The sequence below is a fragment of the Mchenga conophoros genome, linkage group LG18 (genome assembly GCF_057382185.1).
Source record: "Mchenga conophoros isolate Kocher_MC1m ecotype Shallow Benthic linkage group LG18, M_conophoros_male_GT1.1, whole genome shotgun sequence".
Lineage (NCBI taxonomy): Eukaryota > Metazoa > Chordata > Actinopteri > Cichliformes > Cichlidae > Mchenga > Mchenga conophoros.
Genome location: NC_140543.1, coordinates 39,986,701 through 40,011,407, shown reverse-complemented (window position 1 = coordinate 40,011,407; position 24,707 = coordinate 39,986,701). Strand labels below are relative to the sequence as shown.

Here is a 24,707-nt window from a genome sequence, read left to right as displayed (position 1 = left end):
AACATGGTTGGTTATAACATGGCTGTAACATGGTATGTTATAACATGGTTGTAACATGGTACGTTATAACATGGTTGTAACATGGTTGGTTATAACGTGGTTGTAACATGTTTGGTTATAACATGGATGGTTATAACATGGTTGGTTATAACATGGTTGTAACATGGTTGGTTATAAGATGGATGGTTATAACATGGTTGGTTATAACATGGTTGTAACATGGTTGGTTATAACATGGTTGTAACATGGTTGGTTATAACATGGTTATATAGTTGGTTATAACATGGTTATATGGTTGGTTATAACATGGTTGGTTATAACACGGCAATAACATGGTTGGTTATATCATGGTTATAAAATGGTTATAACACGGTTGGTTATAACATAGTTATAACATGGTTGTAACATGGTATGTTATAACATGGCTATAACATGGTTGGTTATAACATGGCTATAACATGGTTATAACATGGTCGGTTATAACATTGTTGGTTATAACATTGTTATAACATCGTTGGTTATAACATATTTATAAAATGGTTGGTTATAACATGGTCTCAGGAGGGGAAAGCGGTACTCTACCTGCACTGTGTATAGTGCTGGCGGAGCGCTGCTGACGTCGACTGAGAAAATTGCCAGGCGGTGGAAGGAATACTTCGAGGACCTCCTTGATCTTACTGACACGTCTTCCAAGGAGGAAGCAGAGTCTGGGGATGAGCGGAATGACCCGCCAATTTCCGGGGGCGAGGTCACTAAGGCATTTAAACAACTCCTTGGTTGCAGAGCCCCTGGTGTTGATGAGGTCTGCCCCGAGTTCCTGAAGGCTCTGGACGTTGTAGGGCTGTCCTGGTTGACACGCCTCTGCAATGTTGCGTGGAGATCAGGGGCAGTACCTGTGGACTGGCAGACCGGGGTGGTGGTCCCCATCTTTAAGAATGGGGACTACCTGTAGTTGGTGTGTTCCAACTACATGAGCTCCCACCGGCACGGGATCATTAAGCTAAGACTCCAAGTCAGTGTGTAGCATTAGGAAGTGCGGATCGTGTGTGTGCGCGCGGGTCCAGTGTTTAACGGCTGCTTCTGTATTGTCCTGCAGGTGAAACGAGGGACCAGAAGGGCAGCACGCACAGGGTGTGCAGTAACACAACAGCGGGGAGCACGAGCACGAGCACAGACGTCGGAGGGAAGCACGCACACGGGGTTCGAGGGAGCAACGGGGAGTTATTGTGTTTACAGCTTTCCACTGTAAATAAAGAGCACTGTTTGCATCGCAGAGTCTGCGTTTTGGGTCCTCCTTTCCCCACATCCCCACGGTCTGCCAGCGAGCCGTGACAGAATGATCCCGCCAACCACCATGGACCCAGAAAACTCAGGAGTCGCCACGGAGGAGAGATCGCTCGCGCAGCTATGGGATTACTGCCGGAGCGTAATCCAGGCTGTAGACCCACACAAGAGACACCTACAGGTAGTGTTCCTTGACAATTACCTCACATCCACTACCCTCACCATGAACATTTTGGACATTAACAAACTTAGGCAATTGGTCACTAGTTTAAGGGAGAGCTCGAGTTTTGAATTATTTGGCTTGGGTGGCCCGAACACGGACAGTTCGGCCGCTCTCCTAGAGACTCTAGCCGCTTGGTTTTTCACGCGTCGGCGGAGGGCTTTCCCGTCGATGCTCGCGGCACAATCGTTTGATCCGCCATTATAGAAGGCATGCCACATTCTCCACCACCATTCCATTACGCCTCAACCCACTCCTGCGGTTTCAGCCCGGTCAGCTAGCAACGGACCGACAGTGCTCATTACCGCAGTGAGTAAACCGGACTATATTGTTTCGATAATAAACCCTGTCATTGACGATCAAAACACAGATGAACAGCGGATTTCAGTTTAAACGCGGCCCCGCCTTCACGGAGGAGAAGGCGTCCTCGCAAGCAGCGTTCAACCACATCCACACTCACTCCTGTGCTGGTCGAAGACTCAGGACCAGCGGCTCTGGATGCCACAGTGAGTAAAATGGACTCTGCCGGTGTTATAAATTCCCTTCCTGTAAACATGAAAATAGAAACTGTTTGCTGTACCTCCAAAGACTCAGAAAATGTTCCCTCTGAGACTGTAAGCTGGGAGCTAGGGAGTTCCGAGCATACAGACCCAAATGACTTTTTGGCTCAGTCTGACCGCATGGAGACGGAGTTTCTCCCCAGGGCTTCCCCAGATGCCAAACTGGAGGTCTCAGTTGCCTCTGGACCCCTGGAATTTGTTGAGCCAGCTGTAACATTTTCATCCTCTCCACCCTTCATAATAGCCATCTCACCCTCACCTCAGCCTGCTGCCCAGCTGGTAGCTCAGTCTTCAGTCCAGTCAGCCTCTCACCTTCATCCTCAGTTGGAGGTCGATATGCCGGCTGGACCACCTCTGCCATCATTTCACCCATCTGTCCCCTGCATCGCTGTCCAGTCTACCAGGAGTAGCTGCCACACCATCGTCGCCTCCGCCCTCTGCAGCCACTTCTTTACCAGAGTTCCGTCCAACTGCAGCGACCACAGTATTCTCGGCTTCGCTGTCCGCATCACCTACTCTACCTTCACCTTCCCCACCTGCGGACACCGCGTCACCATCTTAGCCTCCGGATCATCCATCTGTGGCTGACGCGCAGCCGGAGATGCCCGCACCGCCAGCGGAGTCCGCACCGCCAGCTGAGGAGCTCAGCGAGCCGGAGGAGTCCGCACCGCCAGCTGCGGAGCCCAGCGAGCCGGAGGAGGAGCAGCTCAGCATGCCGGAGGAGCTAGGCGAGCCGGAGGAGCCCGCACCGCCAGCTGCGGAGCCCTGCGAGCCGGAGCAGGAGCAGCTCAGCGTGCCGGAGGAGCTAGGCCAGCCGGAGGAGCCCGCACCGCCAGCTGCGGAGCCCTGCGAGCCGGAGCAGGAGCAGCTCAGCGAGCCGGAGATAGGCGAGCGGAGGAGCTAGGTGAGCGAGAGGAGCTCGGCGAGCGGGAGGAGCTCAGCGAGCCTGTGGAGCCCGCGCTGCCACCGGAGGAGCTCGGAGGTCCGGAGAGACCCGCTCAGCCTGAACTGGAGGTCAGCGAGTCAGATGGACCATCATGTCTAGCGCGCCCTCCACGCCAGCTATGCCCAGCGCGTCTGCGTCAGCGACCGGCGCGTCATCGACCGGCATGTCATCGGCCATGTACCACACCTCGCTGTTGTTCACCGGAGCTGCGCCGCCACCACTGGATCCCGGGCAGGCCACCTGGGGAGCAGCAGCACCGCCACTGGATCCCGGGCAGGCCGCCTGGGGAGGAGCGCCGCCGCCGTTGGACCCGGGGCAGGCCGCCGGAGGAGCAGCAGCTCCGCCACCGCCACTGGATCCCGGGCAGGCCGCCTGGGGAGGAGCGCCGCCGCCGTTGGACCCGGGGCAGGCCGCCGGAGGAGCAGCAGCTCCGCCACCGCCACTGGATCCCGGGCAGGCCGCCTGGGGAGCAGCGCCGCCGTCGGACCCGGGGCAGGCCGCCGGAGGAGCAGCAGCGCCGCTACCGCCACTGGATCCCGGGCAGGCCGCCTGGGGAGCAGCGCCGCCGCTACTGGGCCCGGGGCTCGCCACCGGAGGGGCAGCAGTGCCGCCGCCACTGGAGCAGTGGCAGGCCCCCAGAACTGTTTTGCTGCTGCTGCCGGACCTGTGGCCGTCTGCCGGAGCTGCAACAGCGCCGCCGCTACTGGACCCGGGGCCCGCCACCGGAGGGGCAGCAGTGCCGCCGCCACTGGAGCAGTGGCAGGCCCCCAGAGCTGTTTTGCTGCTGCTGCCGGACCCGTGGCCGTCCGCCGGAGCTGCAACGTTGCCGCCATTGGACTCGAGGTAGGCCCCCTGAACTCTTTTGTTGTAATGATGGGCCGCCTGAGACTGTTTTGTGGCATTTTTCCTTTTTTTTTTTTGCTCCGCTGCAGGGGGTGCGGTCGGACTTTGGAACTGTGATCTTGGGGGGGTTGTTTCTTTTGTGGTTTTTGCTTGTTTTGGTTCTGGTTCTTGGTTTGGGTCCTCCTTTCCCCACATCCCCACGGTCTGCCAGCGAGCTGTGACACCTTTTGAATTCTGCAATACTTACAGTCAGGTGTACAGTAGCTATGCTGGACTTCTACTTATTTTTAACAATCACATGAGATACAGTACAAACAACAATTCAACGCACAGCACTGTCCTGTGCGTCATCACCGGTCTAGTTGATGCTAACATCACACCATTCACGGTCAGTGTGGCAAATGTGATGGCATTTCTACGTATCAGTCTGTGTTTTCAGTGCTCACTGTTCACCTCACAGTGTGCATCAATGAATGCGATCTTACCTGAGAGCCTGTTTTTTGGTTCACTGAGAAATGAAGAGAGAAAAATCATTTAGTTTTGATTTTTATTTTTTTAGAAGTCAGGGATGTCTCTTCAGGAGATCATGCTGCTTGTTACACATCGGCTCTCAGCCTTCACTGCTGTTTTGATGCTTTAGCACTTCTCCTCTGCAGAGGTAAATATATACAGTTACAGGTTGGGCACATACAGATCTTCTCAACCAGAATTCAACCAAATCTAAGCCATTATTTTTGTTTATCCCACTGAGCCATGTGCTGCTGATCAGAGGTAAATAAGTCGCAGTGGTGCCCAGCTCTTCCAGCCTCAATTGCCTTTAAGTTGCTTCTGGTGTGGTCACCCTGAGTTTCTAACAAAGGTTATCGATACAACCAGGAGCTGGTGCTTTGACCTGCTGGTGTGCTCATGTATTGATTCATGTGGGTATTCAGCTTGGTAGCTATGATACCTGAAAGGAGCTTCCATATTGTAGAGAGACAGGTAATCATCTGGTAATTTGATGATATCCCACCCTTATGGGGATCAGTCATCAGCAGCATTGCTCTTTTTTGCATTAGTAATTCCTTTTGTGCATAATTTTATATTATCGTTAATAATAAATTAATTAAAGCAACAAAACAACCCGAAGAGCCAGTTCGGAGCCGAAAGAGACGGCTCTTTTTAGTGAGCCGAGCCGAAAGAGCCGGTTCTCTAAAAAGAGCCGGAATTCCGATCACTACTGAAGACTGTTATCCGCTTCGCTGTCACCGGCCGTGAGAAAGTCTTTTTTCCCTTAGAAAGTTCAAGACCTGCAGCTCGCGCAATCTGTCTGTCATGCACATCCCAATGACTGACCCCCGTCCGCTCCCAGGAGGTTATAGTATGACGTGTCTGACGTCACTCTCTCTCTCCCTGTCATTTATTTGGCTGGAAACACATATTAACAAATTGCTAAGTGAAAACTATGGAATGCCAGGACTGCCATAATGAATTAATTAAATACACCATTAAATAATTAATTAAATGTGGCAATAATTAATTAAAATGTGAAATAAATAAATAATTAGTTAAATGTGTCAATGATTAATTCATTAAATGTGTCAAAAACATTTTTTAATTAATTATTTAGGTAAGGCTGCAGTTTTTGCAGCGATCTCGTATAGAAAACTATTCCGCGCATATATAAAACAGGTCCACGGCTCCGAACCGTAGTAAAGGGACCTCTGGCTAATACATCAGCTAGAGGTCCCTGGTTGATCAGGTTCCGTGCTGGGCCCGTAGCCGAAAACTAGCTTTACTTTGTCACATCTTCTTTTATATATATTAAAAATAATGGTTTATATTATTTATAATGTATTATAATGCAATTGCAAGTGTTTTTTTCTTTTTGCAGTGTTTTTCATTTTGCAGCATTTTTCTTTTTGCAAGTGTTTTCTGAAGTTGCAGTCCTTTTGGTCTCTCAGGGCCACCGTAGATATCCTTCTAATGTGACATGTTTTTAGTGCTCACATGTAAATTGCGCGGTGTGAATGTCCTAACTTTAGAACAAGGTGACGTAGGATTTTCAGAATAATGCTTCAGGTCCGTCTGCTAAAAATCTCTGACAGGTTTGATTTGTGTAATACTGGTTTTACCATTAGAGGGAGCCACACATCAAAATGTTGCCATCCAGCAGCAAAGAGCCAGAGGAAATGAAAGACCCTAAAGTGAACACGATGTGTTTCAGTCTGTGGAACAAAGTTAAAAATGATCTAGAAATGTGTCACACACTTCAGAAATGTAGAAGTTTGTATGTGATGAGCCTGTTAACATCCACCAGGACACCAGTGAAATACAGGTACAACTGTGTTTTAGCCACATGTTAAACCAGCAGATGCCTCTGAGCCAGATGTGTGCGTCTGTAATTAAAAGTGTGTATTCTATTTTGTGTGTGTGTATATATTTATATGTACAGTATGTTAATACTTTACATTTGCAACAGTAGGCACTGTGTGCTGTATCACAATTTTTTTTTTTTAAATGTTGTTTTATTGTAAACACATTTATTGTATTTTTATTCTAATATGCTGGTTTGGTGCTTCCATGGTGTGGTGGATGATGCGATGCTCTGACACTTTAGAGTTTGATGAATTTGGCCGAAACCGAGTTGTCACTTTAAGAATAATCAATTTCATGTAATAAAATTACAAGAAGCGTTATTTCCTTGTTTTATGTTTACGTCCTCGTTTGTTGTTTTAGAATAGCTACATTCATCCGTGCTTTTTTAAAAGGCATATTTTGATTCATAATTAAAAATTGGTCATTCATTCATGTAATCCCACCAATTAATTCCATGTTGTGTTTTTGAGTTATGTAGTTAATGCTGAAGTCCGCTGTCTAAATTTCGCATTGTTATTTGACTCATATTTACTTTAACACCTTCTGCCATGTTTTGAAATGAACGACATCCTTAAAAAGAAATATTCAAACTACTTTGGGTAAGTATGAGTGTGTGAAAACTAGAATGTTGTTAACGTGTAGGGATCACCCCCAAGACCCTTACTGTCTAACCTGCAGATAAAATTGAGGGGCAGGTAGCAGTAATGGGGTGAATGAGGCTACTGCAGCAGCCACACCCACCAGCCTCTGACTCCAGTTCACCTCCAAAGGCCTTCAGGGCCCTGTTTGTGTGGTGATATGTTGTGAACCTAATGACTAGAGTGTAATTAAAAAAAGAGGAAGTGTGTGAGACATGTTGACATCCTCGTCTCGTCAAACAGTCCAAAATGTAAATCTCAGAAGTGAAAATGACACAAAATACGTGGACTGGGCACCATTTAAGAACTTTAAAACATCAGAATCAGAAAGACTTTATTTATCCCCAAGAGGCAATTAACATACAACAGAGCAGATAACCTTGAAGATAAGAACAATAATTCAATTCAATTCAATTTTATTTATATAGCGTCAAATCACAACAAAAGTCGCCTCAAGGCGCTTCATAGATACAGAGAAAAACCCAACAATCATATGACCCCCTATGAGCAAGCACTTTGGCGACAGTGGGAAGGAAAAACTCCCTTTTAACAGGAAGAAACCTCCGACAGAACCAGGCTCAGGGAGGGGCAGCCATCTGCTGCGACCAGTTGGGGTGAGAGAAGGAAGACAGGATAAAAGACATGCTGTGGAAGAGAGACAGAGGTTAATAACAAATATGATTCAATGCAGAGAGGTCTATTAATACATAGTGAGTGAGAAAGGTGACTGGAAAGGAAAAACTCAATGCATCATGGGAATCCCCCGGCAGCCTACATCTATTGCAGCATAACTAAGGGAGGATTCAGGGTCACCTGGTCCAGCCCTAACTATATGCTTTAGCAAAAAGGAAAGTTTTAAGCCTAATCTTAAAAGTAGAGATAGTGTCTGTCTCCCGAATCCAAACTGGAAGCTGGTTCCACAGAAGAGGGGTCGGAAAACTGAAGGCTCTCCCTCCCATTCTACTTTTAAATACTCTAGGAACAACAAGTAGGCCTGCAGAGCGAGAGCAAAGTCCTCTAATAGGGTGATATGGTACTACAAGGTCATTAAGATAAGATGGGGCCTGATTATTTAAGACCTTGTATGTTAGGAGCAGGATTTTGAATTCAATTCTGGATTTAACAGGAAGCCAATGAAGGGAAGCCAAAACAGGAGAAATATGCTCTCTCTTTCTAGTCCCTGTCAGCACTCTTGCTGCAGCATTTTGGATCAGCTGAAGGCTTTTCAGCGAGTTTTTAGAACATCCTGATAATAATGAATTGCAGTAGTCCAGCCTGGAAGTAATAAAAGCATGAACTAGTTTTTCAGCATCACTCTGAGACAGGATATTTCTAATTTTAGAGATATTGCGCAAATGGAAGAAAGCAGTCTTACATATTTGTTTAATATGTGCGTTGAAGGACATATCCTGGTCAAAAATGACTCCAAGGTTCCTCACAGCGTTAATGGAGGCCAAGGTAATGCCATCCAGAGTAAGAATCTGCTTAGATACCATATTTCTAAGCTTTTCAGGGCCGAGTACAATAACCTCAGTTTTATCTGAATTAAGAAGCAGAAAGTTAGTGGCCATCCAGGTCTTTATGTTTTTAAGACATTCCTGCAGTTTAACTAATTGGTGTGTGTTATCTGGCTTCATGGACAGATAGAGCTGGGTGTCATCTGCATAGCAGTGAAAATGTCTTCTAATGATACTGCCTAAGGGAAGCATGTATAATGTAAACAGAATTGGTCCTAGCACTGAACCCTGTGGAACTCCATAATTAACCTCAGTGTGTGAAGAGGACTCTCCAGCAATAAGAACAGAATACACAGTTTTAAAATTACAGTTTAAAATTAAAGTGACTGAAAGGTGAATACATAACTGTAAGTAACTAAGAGTGAATAAATTGTCGGTAGTATAAGAAGAGTGTAGAGTAGTTTTTGTTTCTGGTGTGGGAAATGGTCTTATCGGCTGGAGTTAAAAAGCAGATTGGCCTTGGGGACAAAGGTGGCTCTCCTCCTCTCAGTCCTGCAGGAAATGCAGCAGAAGCGTCACACAGAGGGCAGCCATTGAAACGCGGGGTGAAGAATGTGAGAGGGGTCATAGATGATTTTGGCTGCCTGTCAGCCCGTTGGCTGAAAACCTGTGCCAGAGTTCTGACAGGCAGGCCAATGATATTAGAGCACACTGATGCAGTGTGCTGCAGTCTGTTCCTGTTCTGTAGGCTGAGGGAGTGGAACCAGCAGGTGATGGAGAAGGTCATGATGCTTTCCGGGAAGGCATTGTAAAAAGTCATCATGATGGGTGTGCTGACTCCAAAGGAGTTGAGTTTCCTAAGGAGGTGTAGCCGTTGGTGGCACCTCCTGAGAATCTCCTCTGTGTTGGCAGAGAATTTCAGGAGGTTGTCAAAGATGGTTCCCAGGTATTTGTACTCCTCAACTACCTCCACTGGCTTCCCGTGGATGGTGGTGGTGACTGAATCAGCCAGATCCCTCTGCCTACTGGAGAAGGTCACCACCATCTCTTACCACCATCTCAAACCTGGTGTAGAAAGCGTTGAGGTCGTCAGGGAGGGAGGAGGGGTTCCTGCCCTCCACCTGGATGGTTCTGGGGTGATGACCACAGTATTCACAGAGGCCATGGTTTTGAGAAACTGCCAGGCTGAGTGGAGGTCCCTTGTGGTGAATTTTTTTTCAACTGTGTTTTTCTAATGTAGTTTAGCAGTTTTTATGGCTCTCTTGAGCTCCTGGTTGACCTCCTTTTTGTCCAGAGCAGAGCCGGTAACATGAGAAAAGCACAAGAAAAAAGCTGAAGTCAGAAAAGGTTAAAAGGTGAAATATTTGACCACTTGTAGTCTTAATCATGTTGAACTGGTCTCTGTAGTGCAATACATAACTATACTACTGCACACTGTGCAACCTAAACTTTACACCTGTTATATTAAAGTTTTCCACACTTCCTAAAAGACACTTCTTGAAGTCTTCTGCCCTTTTGCCTAAACTTTAAACACAAATACTCTACAAAAAAACAAACAAACAACAACCACACAAAAACATTCAAAACTGGTTAAACTCAGAATCACACAGTATCACTCTGACTCTGTTACTTCTGACCTTTAATAACCTATTTATGCCACTGTTACAGGGCGTAAACTCACTTGTCAGTAGTGCACAGATCTTATCTGCAGTCTGGAATTCTGGTCTTATCAGAGCAGCAATAAAGAGTTCATAACATTTCTGAAATTTGCAATATGTGTGTGTGTGTGTGTGTGTGTGTGTGTGTGTGTGTGTGTGTGTGTGTGTGTGTGTGTGTGTGTGTGTGTGTACCACGGCTAAATACTCAAAATGCGGTTTTAGTGTCAGGGTTAGAGTTATCGTTATGGTTATAGTAAGCAGCTAGGGAAAGCATTATGTCAATTAGATGTCCACACAAAAATATGAAAACACAACTTTCTCTGTGTGTGGCTATGCGTGTGTGTTAAATACAATGATATAAAAAGAGAACAAATCTGAGTGCATAACTTTGTAATGATTAATGATTCAGGAACCTTTGTACAAATGTATGAGTCAATCCAGGCTTGAGCAGCAAAACCTATAATTGTTCAAAGTCCAACAACAATACTTAGAAGAAGCAGGAGACACAGAGGCTGCTATTCCAGTGCTTTGAAAAACATTTGTTCGAGGTAGGATTTCTTATTTTCTGTATCATCACATCCCTGCCACAGACCAACAATATAATCGGCTTTTCCTTCTTGGAAGTTTTATCAGAGAATCAGTTTCAGTGTGACAGAAAGTGGTTTGAGCATTTCGCTCAAGATCACATTCATGAATTTCCACTGTTGTCTAATGCCACTTAGCTTGCGTGAGTAAACACCCACCACTAGAGTTGTATGAAGACTACGGGTGAAGTCAGTGAGTGTTTGGAGAGAGACTCCAGTTTTTACCAGGTTTTGAATTTCGCACCATTTTGTAGAATTGACCTCAATGGATTAGTCTGTACCATTTTGTGTCCACATTGTTAGACTTTGTTGAAGAGTTGTTGACTCTCCTTCTGAGAAACTGCAGTGAGAGACAGTTGTTGCTCAGTATTGCTCTGTTAGACCCAAACAGACAAAAGAAAATCTGAAAAGCATAAAAACTTACAAAATCTGAACAATCTCATTTAACCAAATGAGTGTAAATAAGCCAATCCTCAAATCCAATCAGCCATGAAAACCCAGAAGTACACGTAGAGGCGTAGGAGCTGTCACCTGTACTTTCTGATATTTTAAAGGGTTTAGAAAAAGCTACGTTACAAAACACATTGTTGTCTTGGTTTCTTTGACAGAGAAAATAGTAACAGGAAGCTTGCTTTTCTTTTTAATTTTCACAGTAATGAGCAATGCTCTTCAGGAGCTCAGTTTGATCTTCACACAAACCCTCAGCTTTCTCTGCTGCTGTGGGAACAGGAAGCAGGTGAAGAAGAGCACCAGAGAGAAAATCTGTAGAGAAAGTCTTTGAACAAAGAAGAAATTATTTCCAGTGTCTCCAAAAGTGTTTCTTTGAGGTATTTTTTTTTTCTAATTTGAGCTTTCATATTTAAGACTGTAATGTTTAATGTTTCAGAGGATTGTGCTGGTGCTTCCTGTAAGACAGAGATAAAGAGCATTTGTTTTTGTTAATTTTCAGAGGTGAATCATGGCTCTTTATCAGATTTCTGGACTTTTTACACTTCGACTCTCATCCTTCATTAATGCTGCCCTGTCTCTAACTCTTCTCTTCTGCAGAGGTAAGTTTAGAGGCATAACACACCATTACAGGCTGAAAACACATGTTCATCTTCAGATTATGAAAGAGTCGAGCCCTGGTCATGTACACAGAGAGACTCTTTACACAATAAAAAACACAGAAAAATGGGACCAAATTACTAACATAATGGTACAAATGTAATTTATTTGCATTGTTGTTGCTCTTTGTGTCATTTACTCTCTGAGTTTAAATAAAGAACAGACTCTTTTAGACTTCATCTGTGCAGAGATCCATCCATGTCTGAGGTGTTGCTTCAATCAGCCTTTCATCTGAATCCTACAGGAGTAAATCAAATCTGATGTGTTTCTTTGCAGGTTATTCTCAGGAAGCTCCAACAAAGCAAATAGTGGCTCTGCTGGGTGATGATGTTGTTTTACCCTGTTTCCTGACAACTCCTGTGGATGTATCACAGCTGCAGCTGGAGTGGGCAAGAACTGACCTGACACCAGGATTTATCTACATGTGGGACAAAAATAAAGAAAATGTGGAGTTGAAAGAGCCGTCGTACGCTGGAAGAACCTCACTGTCCTTTAATAAACTGAAGCATGGAGACGTCTCACTGACTCTCTCCAAAGTACAGCTGTCTGATGAAGGACCGTACAGATGTTTCATTCCACAACTGGGTCAAATGTCATATGTTCATCTTATTGTTGGTAAGATTATTTTATTTAACTTTATTATGACTAATTCCTACTGTCAAAGTTTATTAGCACAAAATAATCTTTTAAAAGTTTTCTGGAATATGTGACATTATTTGTCTTTTCCAGTGTAAATAAATAATTCAAAGTTACGATATTGATAATCTCACACACAGTTAGTAGATATCCAAATGTTCTCTTGTAAATTGAGTGCAGCAGATTACTGTGATTTCTCTCGTCTCCCTTCATCAGGGTCAGCATCTACACCCGTCATGAAGGTGATGTCAAATGTCAGCAGCAGGGTGGTGTTACAGTGTGAGTCTGCAGGCTGGTATCCAGAGCCTGAGCTGCTGTGGTTGGACGGTGAGGGAAACCTCCTCTCTGCTGGACCTGCAGAGACCCTCAGAGGTCCTGATGACCTCTATACTGTCAGCAGCAGAGTGACTGTGGAGAAGAGACACAGCAACAACATCACCTGCAGAGTCCAACAGAGGAACACTAACCAGAGCAGAGAGACACACATACATGTTCCAGGTAATAATGACTCACAGTCAGAAACTATGTCATTATTTCACCCTCATCATGTGCAGTTTGAACCAAATCAGAGCTAGTTTTACAAAAATAACTTGTATTTCTTTATGTTTTAAGGCTCTGCTGTCAGGAAGGAACCATCGGCCACTTTCATCATCGTGATCGTTGGCCTGCTGTGGATTTGTACCATTGTCACTGTTGTGTGGAATTTCATACCATCAAAAAAACCTGGTGCGTCACACGTTTGTTTCCCCTCTCATTAATAATCAGACAATGTTTTTTGACACTGTGGATTTATGATACTCAGCTGAAATAACTAAGCAGAGCGTCACCTTTGTTCCACTCTATAAAAGTCTTTGATAACAACCAAACACATTCAATTCAATTTTATTTATACAGCACCAAATTTACAACAACAGTCACCTCAAGGTGCTTTATATTGTAAAGTAGACCCTACAATAATACATACAGAGAAAAACACAACAGTCATATGACCCCTATGAGCAAATGCTTTGGTGACAGTGGGGAGGAAAAACTCCCTTTTAATAGGAAGAATCCTCCTTATTTTGTCATTTCTGTGTGCAGACCCCAAAGAGATTGAAACTGAGAAGAAAACAACAAAACAAAAATGCACCAGAGCTCCTGCTGACAACACCGAGATCATAGCAATAAAAGCAGTGCCGCCATCAGAACAGCTGGAAGACGACACATCTGCTGCTGAGGAGATCAAAGAAGACGAGAAGGAAAAGAAACAGAAGAAACAGAAGTACAGAATAAGTGGTTCAAAGAAAAAAGCTCAAATTTGATGACCGTTTGTCTTAAAAACAGAACTTTAGCTCTCATGCTGCATCCAATGTTTCGAGGAGCTGACGCCATAACATGCATGACGTGAGACACAGAAGACTCCAAACATGTTTGACACTCTGTTTCTGTGCTCACCGTCACTTCATCATCACATGACGGAAAACATCAAACTTGTGATGTGTTCAGGAGTTTTCATCTATGAGGGAAACTGCAGTGACGTCACAGAAAAAACTAAAAACCCTGCAGTTTGTTTCGCAGCACTTCCAGACTCACACACTGCATCGTGTGGTAAAGGCTTTACCCACTGGAGGGAACCACAGATCTGACTGTTGTGATAAAGCAGAGTGCACGTCAGCCTGTGGGTCACTTTTAAAGAGGAAGTTCAGAAATGTAAATGAGTCATGTGACCTTCCTTATGCGTTTGCTTCTTTGAGTCTGTCAGCTACCTCCGCATTATCTGGAGGATGTTAGGAAGTTAATGATTGTTGCGACTCAACAGACGGACGTGCTTTCAGCTTTTCTAGTGTGTTATTTTCCTCATGTGTGTCATTGCCTTCAGTTTACATCCATGTTTATCGACCATCCAGTTTCATGTTGTGCTTTGTGCTGCACAACTGATGAAGTTCAGAATCACATTTATTTAAGTTTGTGCACAAACCAGTGTCACAGCTTATAACTGAGGTGTGAGGGGTCGGCAGCAAGCTTCCACTTTCCACTGCAGAAAGACTTCAGATTGTTTGGAAGTGACCTTACAACCTTTCTCAGAGTGAAGAGCAACAGCCTGGCTTTGATTAGATTCATGTAGTGTCTTTGAAAAGTGTACAACATAATGAAATGAAGTTTAGCATCTAATCCAAAGTGTAAACTATGTGTGTAGATGTATTTGTATATACAATACACACACACACACACACACCAATTACAAGATGTACAGTATTTGCATGCAATATTAAAATACGCGGTGTGTGTATGATGTCCATGTGTACAGGGCTTTAGTTTTGCAGTTTTACTTTCAGTTCAGCAGAATGTTCAGCTGGATCTAAACTCTGGTGTGATTACAGCGAGGGCGATCAGAGTGTGACGCACGCTGGGTCACTCTCACAGGTAACAGACTCACAGTGTAAGACAGAGACGGCGATCACTGGATTTGATGGTTTTATTATCAGACACAAAACACACTGATCGGTAAGTGTGTCATCTGTGAGATTTGTGACCTGCAGCAGTCTCTGTTAGTAACGCTTCACAGTTTGTGTAATCTGAAGCCAGACTGTGCAGTTAAGACAAGTAAAAACTTGTTTCATTCAGAATCTGATGCCAACTTACCAGAGCATCCAGTTTGACCACAGCAGAGCCCAAAGACGATGACGTGCTGCCTTTCTGCTGGTTTTTTATCTCTGCTGAGCTCCAGCAAACTCTCATAACGACTTTATAACGACCGATTTACTGTAAAACTCAGGACAACAGGAGTTACAGTCTGCACCACTGCGGTAAGCCTTTTTTAATATATAATAATGTATCTGTGTGTCTGTGTAAGCGTGTGTCTCTGTTTCGCTGTAGAGTTCCTGGTGAGTGTGATGGTGCACGTCCAGCTTTAGCAGACCGATGAACAGGTGAACACAGCGGACATGTTTCAGCATTAGCAGCATCATAAACAAACATGTTCTAAAAACGATATTTAAATATGAATTATGGTCTTAACAACAAATTTTCTCTTATAAAGTCAGACTTTCTGTCCACATTACTTTGATTTTTACTAGAAGTAATTTGTCAAAAAAGACACAAAACACAGAACTGTTTCTTTTTCCAGATATTTTTCTTTTATTGGCGTTCTGAATAACACACAAACCCACCCTATAAAACCACCCTGTTGCTTTACAGAGCGTCCTGGGGTGGGGTCAGATTCCCACGCTTACGTTGTTATTTTTGCTCGTCTTGGTTCAAATTGTTTCCACTGATTGAAGGTGGATCAGGTTTGTTTATTTGACCTAAAATCATGCAAAGAAATCACATTATACAGAGTACACACTTGCCTGTGTCGGACTGTGACATCATTGTTAACACGAGCCACGATCCTTGATCCGAGCTCATGAGGTCGTCATTAAATTAAAAGCAACTCTAACTATGCACATCTTACATTTACATTTGTTAAAGTTACACTTACACTCTGTGGTCTCGCTTCATGTTGTGTCAGTGTGATATTGTGGTAACACCTAAGTGGACATTAAATGTTTCCATATGTAGGCTTACTGATACAAGATGCAAACCGGTGTCCCTCTGTGCTCACGTGCAATATGAGCACAGACTGTTTTACATTTGTTTGTTTTTTATTATCATTATTAATGTGAGATTAATCAGCTCTGTCTGTTTGATAGTCCACCGTTCACAGGTTTCAAGATGCGTTATCTTCAAACTTTGCCACAATAAACTAGGCCTTCAGGAACACGAGTAGCTAGGCTGGCTAAACATTTAAACCTTGACCTTTATTGTTCTTGCACCCAAAGTCAAAGTTAACCTTGGAAAATTATTTCAAGAAACCATCTTGAGTAATATATCATATGAAAAGGCGTGGAGAGAGCCATACGACACACTTTTTAGTTTTTTCAATTTGATGCCCTACAACATCCCAGTGACACCATAACAGGCTGATGTCTGCCTTTCACTCTCTGGGTGGAGGTCTGTGATGAAAACAGAAGCATTAGGGCAAGTGGTGAAAGACAGATGCTAATGTGTTCTATGGCAAAGAATAAAAGCATGAAAGATGTGTGTCTAAGTTAATTTGATCCATTTATTAATTAATTTAAGCAGTCACCTCAACGCACTTTATATTGTGAGGTATAGACTCTACAATAATACAGAGAAACCCCGGCGATCCACTATGAGCAAGCACTTGGTGACAGGGAGAAGAAGAAAACCTGTTGTAGAAGCAGACTCAGGGAGGGACGACCAATCATATATGACATATTTTAGTCATATTTCGATGACTAAAGAAAGACATAAAATATGTTCTCATCAGTCCATGTTGAACTTTATTTTGAACTTATATTCATATGAAGATAAGTTCATATTGAATCAAAAATAAAACAGGGTTTGTGCATCATGTAACCTCTGAGACTGTGGGGTTTCAGGCCCAGTGTTGATGTCTAAGCGAGGGTCTGAAACCTTTCCATTGCTGGAAACATGTCACAGTTCTGATTATAATATTTACAGACAGTTTCAGCCTCCGTTCTGCGGCAGATTGCAGTTAAGTGTTGAGAGAGAGGAATGAAAATTAACACCTAAGTGGACAAGTTCAAGTATCTCAACGTTCTATTTATAGCAGTGCAGTGAGAGTGGATCGACAGACTGGTGCAGCGTCTGCAGAGATGTGGCCTGAGAGAAAACTGTAAGCTGTTGGTTTACTGGTCGGTCAACATTCCTAACCTCACCCAGGAGTGACATTTCAGAAACAAACAACTTTAAAATGTGTTTGAGCGCTCACTTAGAGAAAGTTCAGACACGTGTTGTTGTGTTTACTTCAATCATTTTGTTTGAACTGACAAAAAAATTTCCCAAATCTCTGATGAATAATTTTGATCATATCTTTTCATTAAATGCAGTAATGATGATCTTTTGAATGACCTTTATTTTGTTTTGTTTTTTATAAAGACTGAACATCACTCATTACAAAATAGAAAACAAATTTAGAATGGACGTAAAAGGGAAGTTTTTTTTTCTAGAAATAACTATATTACCGAATCAGTTTCCACAATATCAGACCATTCACTGAGAGCTGAAGAGAGTAAAAGCCTTTTGTTTTGACTTTCAGATAAGAAGCGATGGATGTCTCTTCAGGAGATCTTCTGGAGACCGTCAGCTGTCACTTCTGTTTTGGTGCTTCTAACACTTCTCTTCTGCAGAGGTAAACCTCTGATGTTCCTGTACACTATCTCAGACACTTGGTTGTGCTCATTCCCAGCTTGTACCTTACCTCATGTTGCTATGTGTCAGATAGTCTCTGGGACACCTTGGGGCAGCCTGTAGCTCTGGTCCTGTTGGCTGTGGTAGAGTCTTAGCTCTATGGATCTGATCTTAGGGCCTCTTCTTGTGCTGCCATGATCAGAGCCTCTGTACAGTCCTGTAAGGTGGTCTTTTCCAACCACTGGTAGGATTTCTTGATACCAGCCATTTCCTCAATCGATCGATGGTACATCCCATGCAGGTGTTTGGTCGTCCATGACAGTTTCTGTCCTGTTCCTCCTCATTGTCCTCTTCAGCTAGGTGATGGAGTCTTGAAGCAGCTGATCTCAGGGGGGCTTTTTCCTGATGTATTCATGGATGGTTCATATTTAATCCTGGATTGTGGTTCTGCCACATGAATTCTCACAATTTCTCTGTTGCTCATAGAGCATCAGGATGCTGGACTTTGGGTGGACTCCTGCACGCATAATAATCTGTATCTGTCTTTACATCAGTCACACATATCTTCTCATGTGATGATTTTGTTACTGCAGCTGAGTATCTTATGACTGTTATGAAATAGTATGTATAAAACATGTCAGGTCCTGATGCTGTCCAGCTCTTCATTCTGGAGACTCATTGTTAGTTGTCTGCATTTCTGATGTTGACTGACTCTCTGTGGTCTACTCTTAGGTCCACCACCCACTTGCTGTTAGTGTTGTGTGATGTGCCCTTCTCCCAGATGTTCTTGCAGACCTTGTTCTAGTCTTCTCTTGAAGCTGAGAGTACACCTTGGACTAATATTTGGAGAGCAGCCTATTTACTCTCCAGGCCTCTGCTTCTCTGGCATATCTCTTCAGCCTCAAATGAGTGAACAGACCTGTGAGCAGTTGTTTGGCACTTTTCAGAATCTCAGTCATGAACATCTTGCTCTTCATCATATCATCCAGGACCCGTCTTATAAAGCTCTACGGAGTGGAGAAGTTTCAGTGTGTGAGACAAAAACTGGCTTTTTTTTTGCATATGAACCCTAAAAGACCAATTCTGCTGGAGGCGTAACACAAGGTAACAATGGTAATATTTTTATTTTAAAAAATGGATTTTACTAATTATAGAAGCATCTAGAGACATCAAACTCTTTTTTTACTGTGAAGAATGAGGTGAAATTAAAGAAAAAGCTTTGAAAAAGGTCTATCCAATTACCCTGCATGCAATGGCTCAGTGGTTTCTCTCGTCTCCCTTCCTCAGGGTCAGTCTCTACACCCGTCATAAAGGTGATGTCAAATGACAGCAGCAGGGTGGTGTTACAGTGTGAGTCTGCAGGCTGGTATCCAGAGCCTGAGCTGCTGTGGTTGGACGGTGAGGGAAACCTCCTCTCTGCTGGACCTACAGAGACCCTCAGAGGTCCTGATGACCTCTATACTGTCAGCAGCAGAGTGACTGTGGAGAAGAGACACAGCAACAACATCACCTGCAGAGTCCAACAGAGGAACACCAACCAGAGCAGAGAGACACACATACATGTTCCAGGTAATAATGACTCACAGTCAGAAACAAACTATTTTATTATTTCACCCTCATCATGTGCAGTTTGAACCAAATCAGAGCTAGTTTTACAGGAATAACTTGTATTTCTTTATCTTTTAAGGCTCTGCTGTCAGGAAGGAACCATCGGCCACTTTCATCATCGTGATCATTGGCCTGCTGTACGTTGGCGCTGCTATCGCTTTCGTTTGGAATTTCATGCTATCAAAAAAACCTGGTGCGTCACACGTTTGTTTCCCTTCTCTATTTTTTCTGGAGCTTCAAAGGCTGAATTTCTGAGACTAAACTGAGCACAGTGTCAGCTTTGTTTCCCTTTATAGGAGTCTGAATATGTTCGTTCATGGACAGTAATGCTGCTCTGGACTTTGGAAATTAACAAGTGATCATTTCAGCATTATCTTACCTGAATGAATATTTTATTCTCACACTGCTCAGTTTCCAGTTTATGATTGCTCAGTATTTTTACACTGTGGTTCAGGGATGAATGTAACATTACAGGATCTTACAAAGAAAAGCGTCTGGACTTCTTTAAGGCCCCACCTTGCATGATAAGGTGGGGCCAGGTTTCACAATGAACTCACCCAAAACTCTGGCTGATTGGAGCCCACACCCAGTTTCACACCTTGGCTCAGCAATTAGAGGATCATCAGGGGGTCCATTTGTCCCTCTGTGGGGGGAAACTCCCACTAGGTTTATATCTGGGACTCTCCACCATTTGACCTTAGAACTGAAGAAGCTTCTCGGATGAGAGGTGAAACGTCTTCAAGTAACTTAAAGAAGTCCAGACGCTTTTCTTTGCAAGCTTCTTTGACTACGATGACCTGGATGACTGAGAACCTTCACAGACATTACAGGATCTTAACCAGCAGGAGGGACCAGAGGGAGTGTCAGTGGGGTTAAACAGGAATATAAATCAACAAACGCATGATAATTGCTCTGACTAATGCGTACTTTTATTTTAATGTTCCAACACAGTTACAGGTATTTTATGGTCACATAAAAATTTCAATAGGAAAGCTGTATTCAAACACACAAACACATGTATATGTATGACACTTTTCCTTTCTGTGTTTAGACACCAAGGTGAATGAAACTGAGCTGAAAACAATGAAACAAAAACGCAGCAGAGCTCGTGGTGACGACACCGAGAACAAAGAAATAAAAGAAGAGCCGCCATCAGAACAGCTGGAAGATGACACATCTGCTGTTGACATGAGTGAGGTGATCAAAGAGGGCGAGGAAAACCAGGAAACAGAGACTCAGAGTACGGCACAGTCAGCCTTAACCAGCAGTGAAAACTAAAGAACAAGAAGCTCTCTGAGAGCACAAACCTCAGGCAGCTCGCTGTTTGTGCAGTGCTTACTTTTAAGCAAGAATAGTGTATTTTTATATAACATTACACTGGAGTAGGATAATAAGTATGTGAAAATAAATGGACATTAATGACTTGAACTTATTATGTAATATTGTACTGCATTATATTTATAACTAACTCATTCATTCTCCTGACAATACTTTAAAGATTTAACACATTTTGGGGTCAACGTGAAAGAAAGACAGATGTGAAATGTAAAAGTGAGGTCAGAGGTCAAAACTGACATCATATTTTAAATGTACTTTCTATATGTTAACGATACACACCACACTTGTAAGAATCATAAAGTTTAACTCTTTTTTGTTAGTTTTCCATCAGTAAACCATCAAACATGACCCCACTCTGAATCCCTGAAAAGTTTTATCAGAAGTCATTCAAACTTTTCCAGCTCTGGTGTTTACAGATGCAATGACCCACAGAGACGATCAGATGATAGAAAAGTCCAAACTCATGATGTTTTTAATTGCGTTTCACTTTCAGTTACTTTTTTGTTTTTGATTATCTGCTGACAATTCATTTCACTTTTCTTTATGCAGCATCAAATCACATCAGCAGTTAACTTCCAGGTTAACACATTACATTGTGTGTTCCCACTAGAGGGAGCTACAGAGCAATCTGCTGCTATGACACCAGGATGAAGCAGGTTGTGTTTACAGCACAGCAAAGAGCCAGAGGACATGAAAAGATGTTCAGAAATATAAAATGTGGAACTTCCTGTTGATGTGACCTTCCTCTTGTGCATTTGGTTTTGTGGTTCTTCTTTGGGCGTCGACTGTATCTCTGTCAAAGCTGATGGATGGTTAGAGGGTCGTGATTGTTGATTTGTTGATGCCAACACAATCAGATGATCCCAAAGACACCAGTGTGTGTTTTTAAATGAGTCAGTGTGGAGTAAAGTTCCTTTACTGTTTAATGGTACAGTGTGCCACACATGTTTTTATCTGTTTTTTCTAATGTGTGTCATTGCCTCCTGTTTAAAGCCACATTTATGGGCCATCCAGGCACTATGTGTTTGTTTTTGTGTTGTTTCTCTTGGTTTTGTAAATGATTTCTGTTTTTGTAAATAAAGTTTCTAAGTTACTCCCTTATTCTGCCTCCACAGTCGAGCTGTGACAGTATTTATGTCTGACTAAATACACCCACTGAACAGAGAGTACATACGCTGTCCATTCTGAGGGTTACATAACAGGACATACAAAAAATAAAAAAGCTCTTAATTTTTTTTTTTTATATAAAACCTCAAATAAACAAAAGCACATATTATGCCTTGTTGTTGTTTATTTAATAGAAAATAAGTCAAACTACAGAAGCAGTCCTGCAAAAAACTGAGCACAGACTCTTATTCAGTACCACACATAGTAGGATTAACTTGATGTAATAGTTTTGGTATGATTTTATGGGTCATCTTTACATCCTGACATGCAAGTATTTGTTCATGCACAGCTCTCTGAAGGTCCCACAACAGTATTTGAGTCAGGCTGAGGTTTGGACTGACCGGCTCATTGCTGCATTTTGGTTCTTTTCACTTTCAGTGGTGTAGATTTGCTGCTGTGCTTGGGATCACTTTCCCTGATGATCCAGTTTCAGCCAAGCTTTAATATAATACTTTGGTGTACAGAGAAGTTGATGTTGAACTCAATAGCTGTGAGGTGCCTGAATCATCACGCCTCCAACACCGGGCTGTCAGCTGTGACGAAGCATGAAGTGAGCTTTGTAAATGTTGTTGTTAAAAGTCCGCTTGTTCACTGTAGCTGTTTTATACTACGTTACCCATGATGCACCTCGGTATCTGTACTTCCGGTTGGGAACGTGTTCAGCGCAGCGCTGCACAGATGAGAGGTGTGTCGGAGGAGTAACGTATTAACGTGCATTCGGTGTGAGTTAATACTGCGTGCGTGCTTACCATGTGAGTATTGTAAGATGAGAGTGAGGCTTGTTGACTTTATCTGTGTAATTTGCTATCGCTAAGAGGCTAGTCCCGTTGCTATCGCTAAGAGGCTAGTCTCATTGCTATCGCTAAGATGCGTTTTGTTTGGCCTACTACAGGCAGCCTTGTGTTCAGCCCATATTTCATTCCATATACGACTTACTGTCAAGCATTGTGGTTGTAGGTGGATGTAACTATTTACTATGTTTATTCTCTGAATCGTTGCAATCTGCAGAGGTCTGGTTTGCCAATGTATATACAAGCCAGAAATTCATTTATGGTCTTAGGGTGCCATCTAGTGGCCATGAGGTTATGGCAGATTGTATAACATTACGCTGGAAACCCACAGTACTGTATAAGGGGTACACTGCTATCCATAGTGGTTAATACAAATGTTTGTTCTTTCTGTTTACAGATGATCTGTCACGGCGGGGTGCGCCGATGTGTGCGGAAGCAGGACCCAAAAGCAGATGATGATGAGGAATAGTAATGATTAACAGAAAAGTGAACCTTTATTGCGATGGCGGCAGGAAATGAACCAAGAGACCAAAGCAAACAGGCAAAACACTAAGAAACAAAACACTGAACTGACAAAACACTAAGAAACAAAACACTAAAGGTACTAAGACCAAAAACTATAACTATGACCGAGGTGGAAAATAAACAGGCTAAGACTATGACTATGACCATGATTCTGGTGAGAATAAACAGACGAACTGACAATGGCATGAAGAAAACAAAAGGCTTAAATACAGACATGAGGTGATCAGGGGAAGTGGCGACACATGAGGAAACAGCTGACTGACATGAATCTAATGACAGGACCAGGAGGAGTGAAAACTAAATACAATGACCAAAGAACACATGACACTGTCAGAATAAAACAGGAAACACTAAAACTAGAAATACAAACTTAACATACCAAATACGTGATGAATAATGCAAGAACTCAAACAGAAAACCCAGGAACAATAACTGCCTAAACTAAAGGCAAATAGGAAATAACACAAAACTAACAACATCTCAAAAATTGAGAACAATACAAAGAAAGCTCAAAGTGCTGGGTCGGAGACCCAGCCTGTGACAGAGCCCCCCCCCTTAAGGGCGGATTCCAGACGCCCTAAAACCTCGAAAAACAAAACCAAAAACAACCCACCAAGGGCGGGCGGTGGGGGTCCAGGACGGAGGGCCAGAAACAAGGCCAAAAAAAACCAAAAACAACCCACCAAGGGCAGGCGGTGGGGGTCCAGGACGGAGGGCCAGAAACAAGGCCAAAAAAAACCAAAAACAAAACGTCCATCAAAATCCCAGGAGCGCAGGGAACAGTTCATGACTCCTCAGGGGGCCGACCCGGAGGGTGACGGTCCAGAAAGTCATAGTTCATGTGATCAGGGGGCCGACCCGGAGGGTGACGGTCCAGAAAGTCATAGTTCATGTGATCAGGGGGCCGTCCGTGCGGACGGCAACGGCGGCGACACGGAAACGGTTCAGGGGGCCGACCTCGACGGCGGCGACGTGGAAACAGTTCAGGGGGCCGGCCGAGCGGAAGGCGGCGGCGGCGCCCAAGTGTCAGGCGTACCGGCCGAGGCTTGGAGGGCACAGGACCAGGCGACGCTGAAGCAGAGGCTGAGGCCGGACCAGGCGACGCTGAAGCAGAGGCTGAGGCCGGACCAGGCGTAGCAGAAGACTCCGACGAGGCCGGACCAGGCGTAGCAGAAGACTCCGACGAGGCCGGACCAGGCGTAGCAGAAGACTCCGACAAGGCCGGACCAGGCGAGGCTGAAGACTCCGACGAGGCCGGACCAGGCGTAGCAGAAGCACAGGCAGAGGCCGGACCAGGCGTAGCAGAAGCCGGACCAGGCGTAGCAGAAGCACAGGCAGGACCAGGCGTAGCAGAAGCACAGGCCGGACCAGGCGTAGCAGAAGCACAGGCCGGACCAGACGAGGCTGAAGACTCTGACGAGGCCGGACCAGACGAGGCTGAAGACTCTGACGAGGCCGGGCCAGACGAGGACGAAGACTCTGAGGCTGAAGCCGGAGCCGGACCAGGTGGAGCAGGAGCAGCTGATGCAGAGGCCGGACCGGGCGAGGATGAAGGCTCTGAGGCTGCGGCTGACGAAGCACAGGCTGGAGCTGCGGCTGACGAAGCACAGGCTGGAGCTGGACCGGGCGAAGCACAGACCGGAGCTGGTCCTGGCGTAGCAGAGGCAGAACCAGGTGACAGTGAGGCAGCCACAGGTGGTGAAGCAGAAGGTGGCCAGACGGGCTCCTCAGGCCCTCCAGCTGACGAAGCATGAGGCTGAACGGGCTCCTCGGGCCCGCCAGCTGACGTGG

General features: G+C 44.3%; 2 protein-coding genes across 2 annotated transcripts; both read left to right on the top strand.

Annotated features, from left to right (window-relative positions):
• The first annotated feature begins 10,442 nt into the window (after positions 1-10,442).
• On the top strand, positions 10,443-13,592 carry LOC146554608 (butyrophilin subfamily 1 member A1-like). Its single transcript, XM_085254084.1, has 7 exons — positions 10,443-10,512; positions 11,202-11,375; positions 11,498-11,597; positions 11,932-12,270; positions 12,508-12,789; positions 12,904-13,017; positions 13,372-13,592. Exons 3-7 carry the CDS (start codon positions 11,507-11,509, stop codon positions 13,590-13,592), a joined length of 1,047 nt encoding a protein of 348 aa, XP_085110210.1. The 5' UTR covers positions 10,443-10,512; positions 11,202-11,375; positions 11,498-11,506.
• Positions 13,593-14,959: 1,367 nt separating this feature from the next.
• Positions 14,960-20,626, top strand: LOC146554607 (butyrophilin subfamily 1 member A1-like). Its single transcript, XM_085254085.1, has 5 exons — positions 14,960-15,077; positions 17,396-17,488; positions 18,775-19,056; positions 19,175-19,288; positions 20,147-20,626. Exons 2-5 carry the CDS (start codon positions 17,410-17,412, stop codon positions 20,371-20,373), a joined length of 702 nt encoding a protein of 233 aa, XP_085110211.1. The 5' UTR covers positions 14,960-15,077; positions 17,396-17,409; the 3' UTR covers positions 20,374-20,626.
• Positions 20,627-24,707: the final 4,081 nt, after the last annotated feature.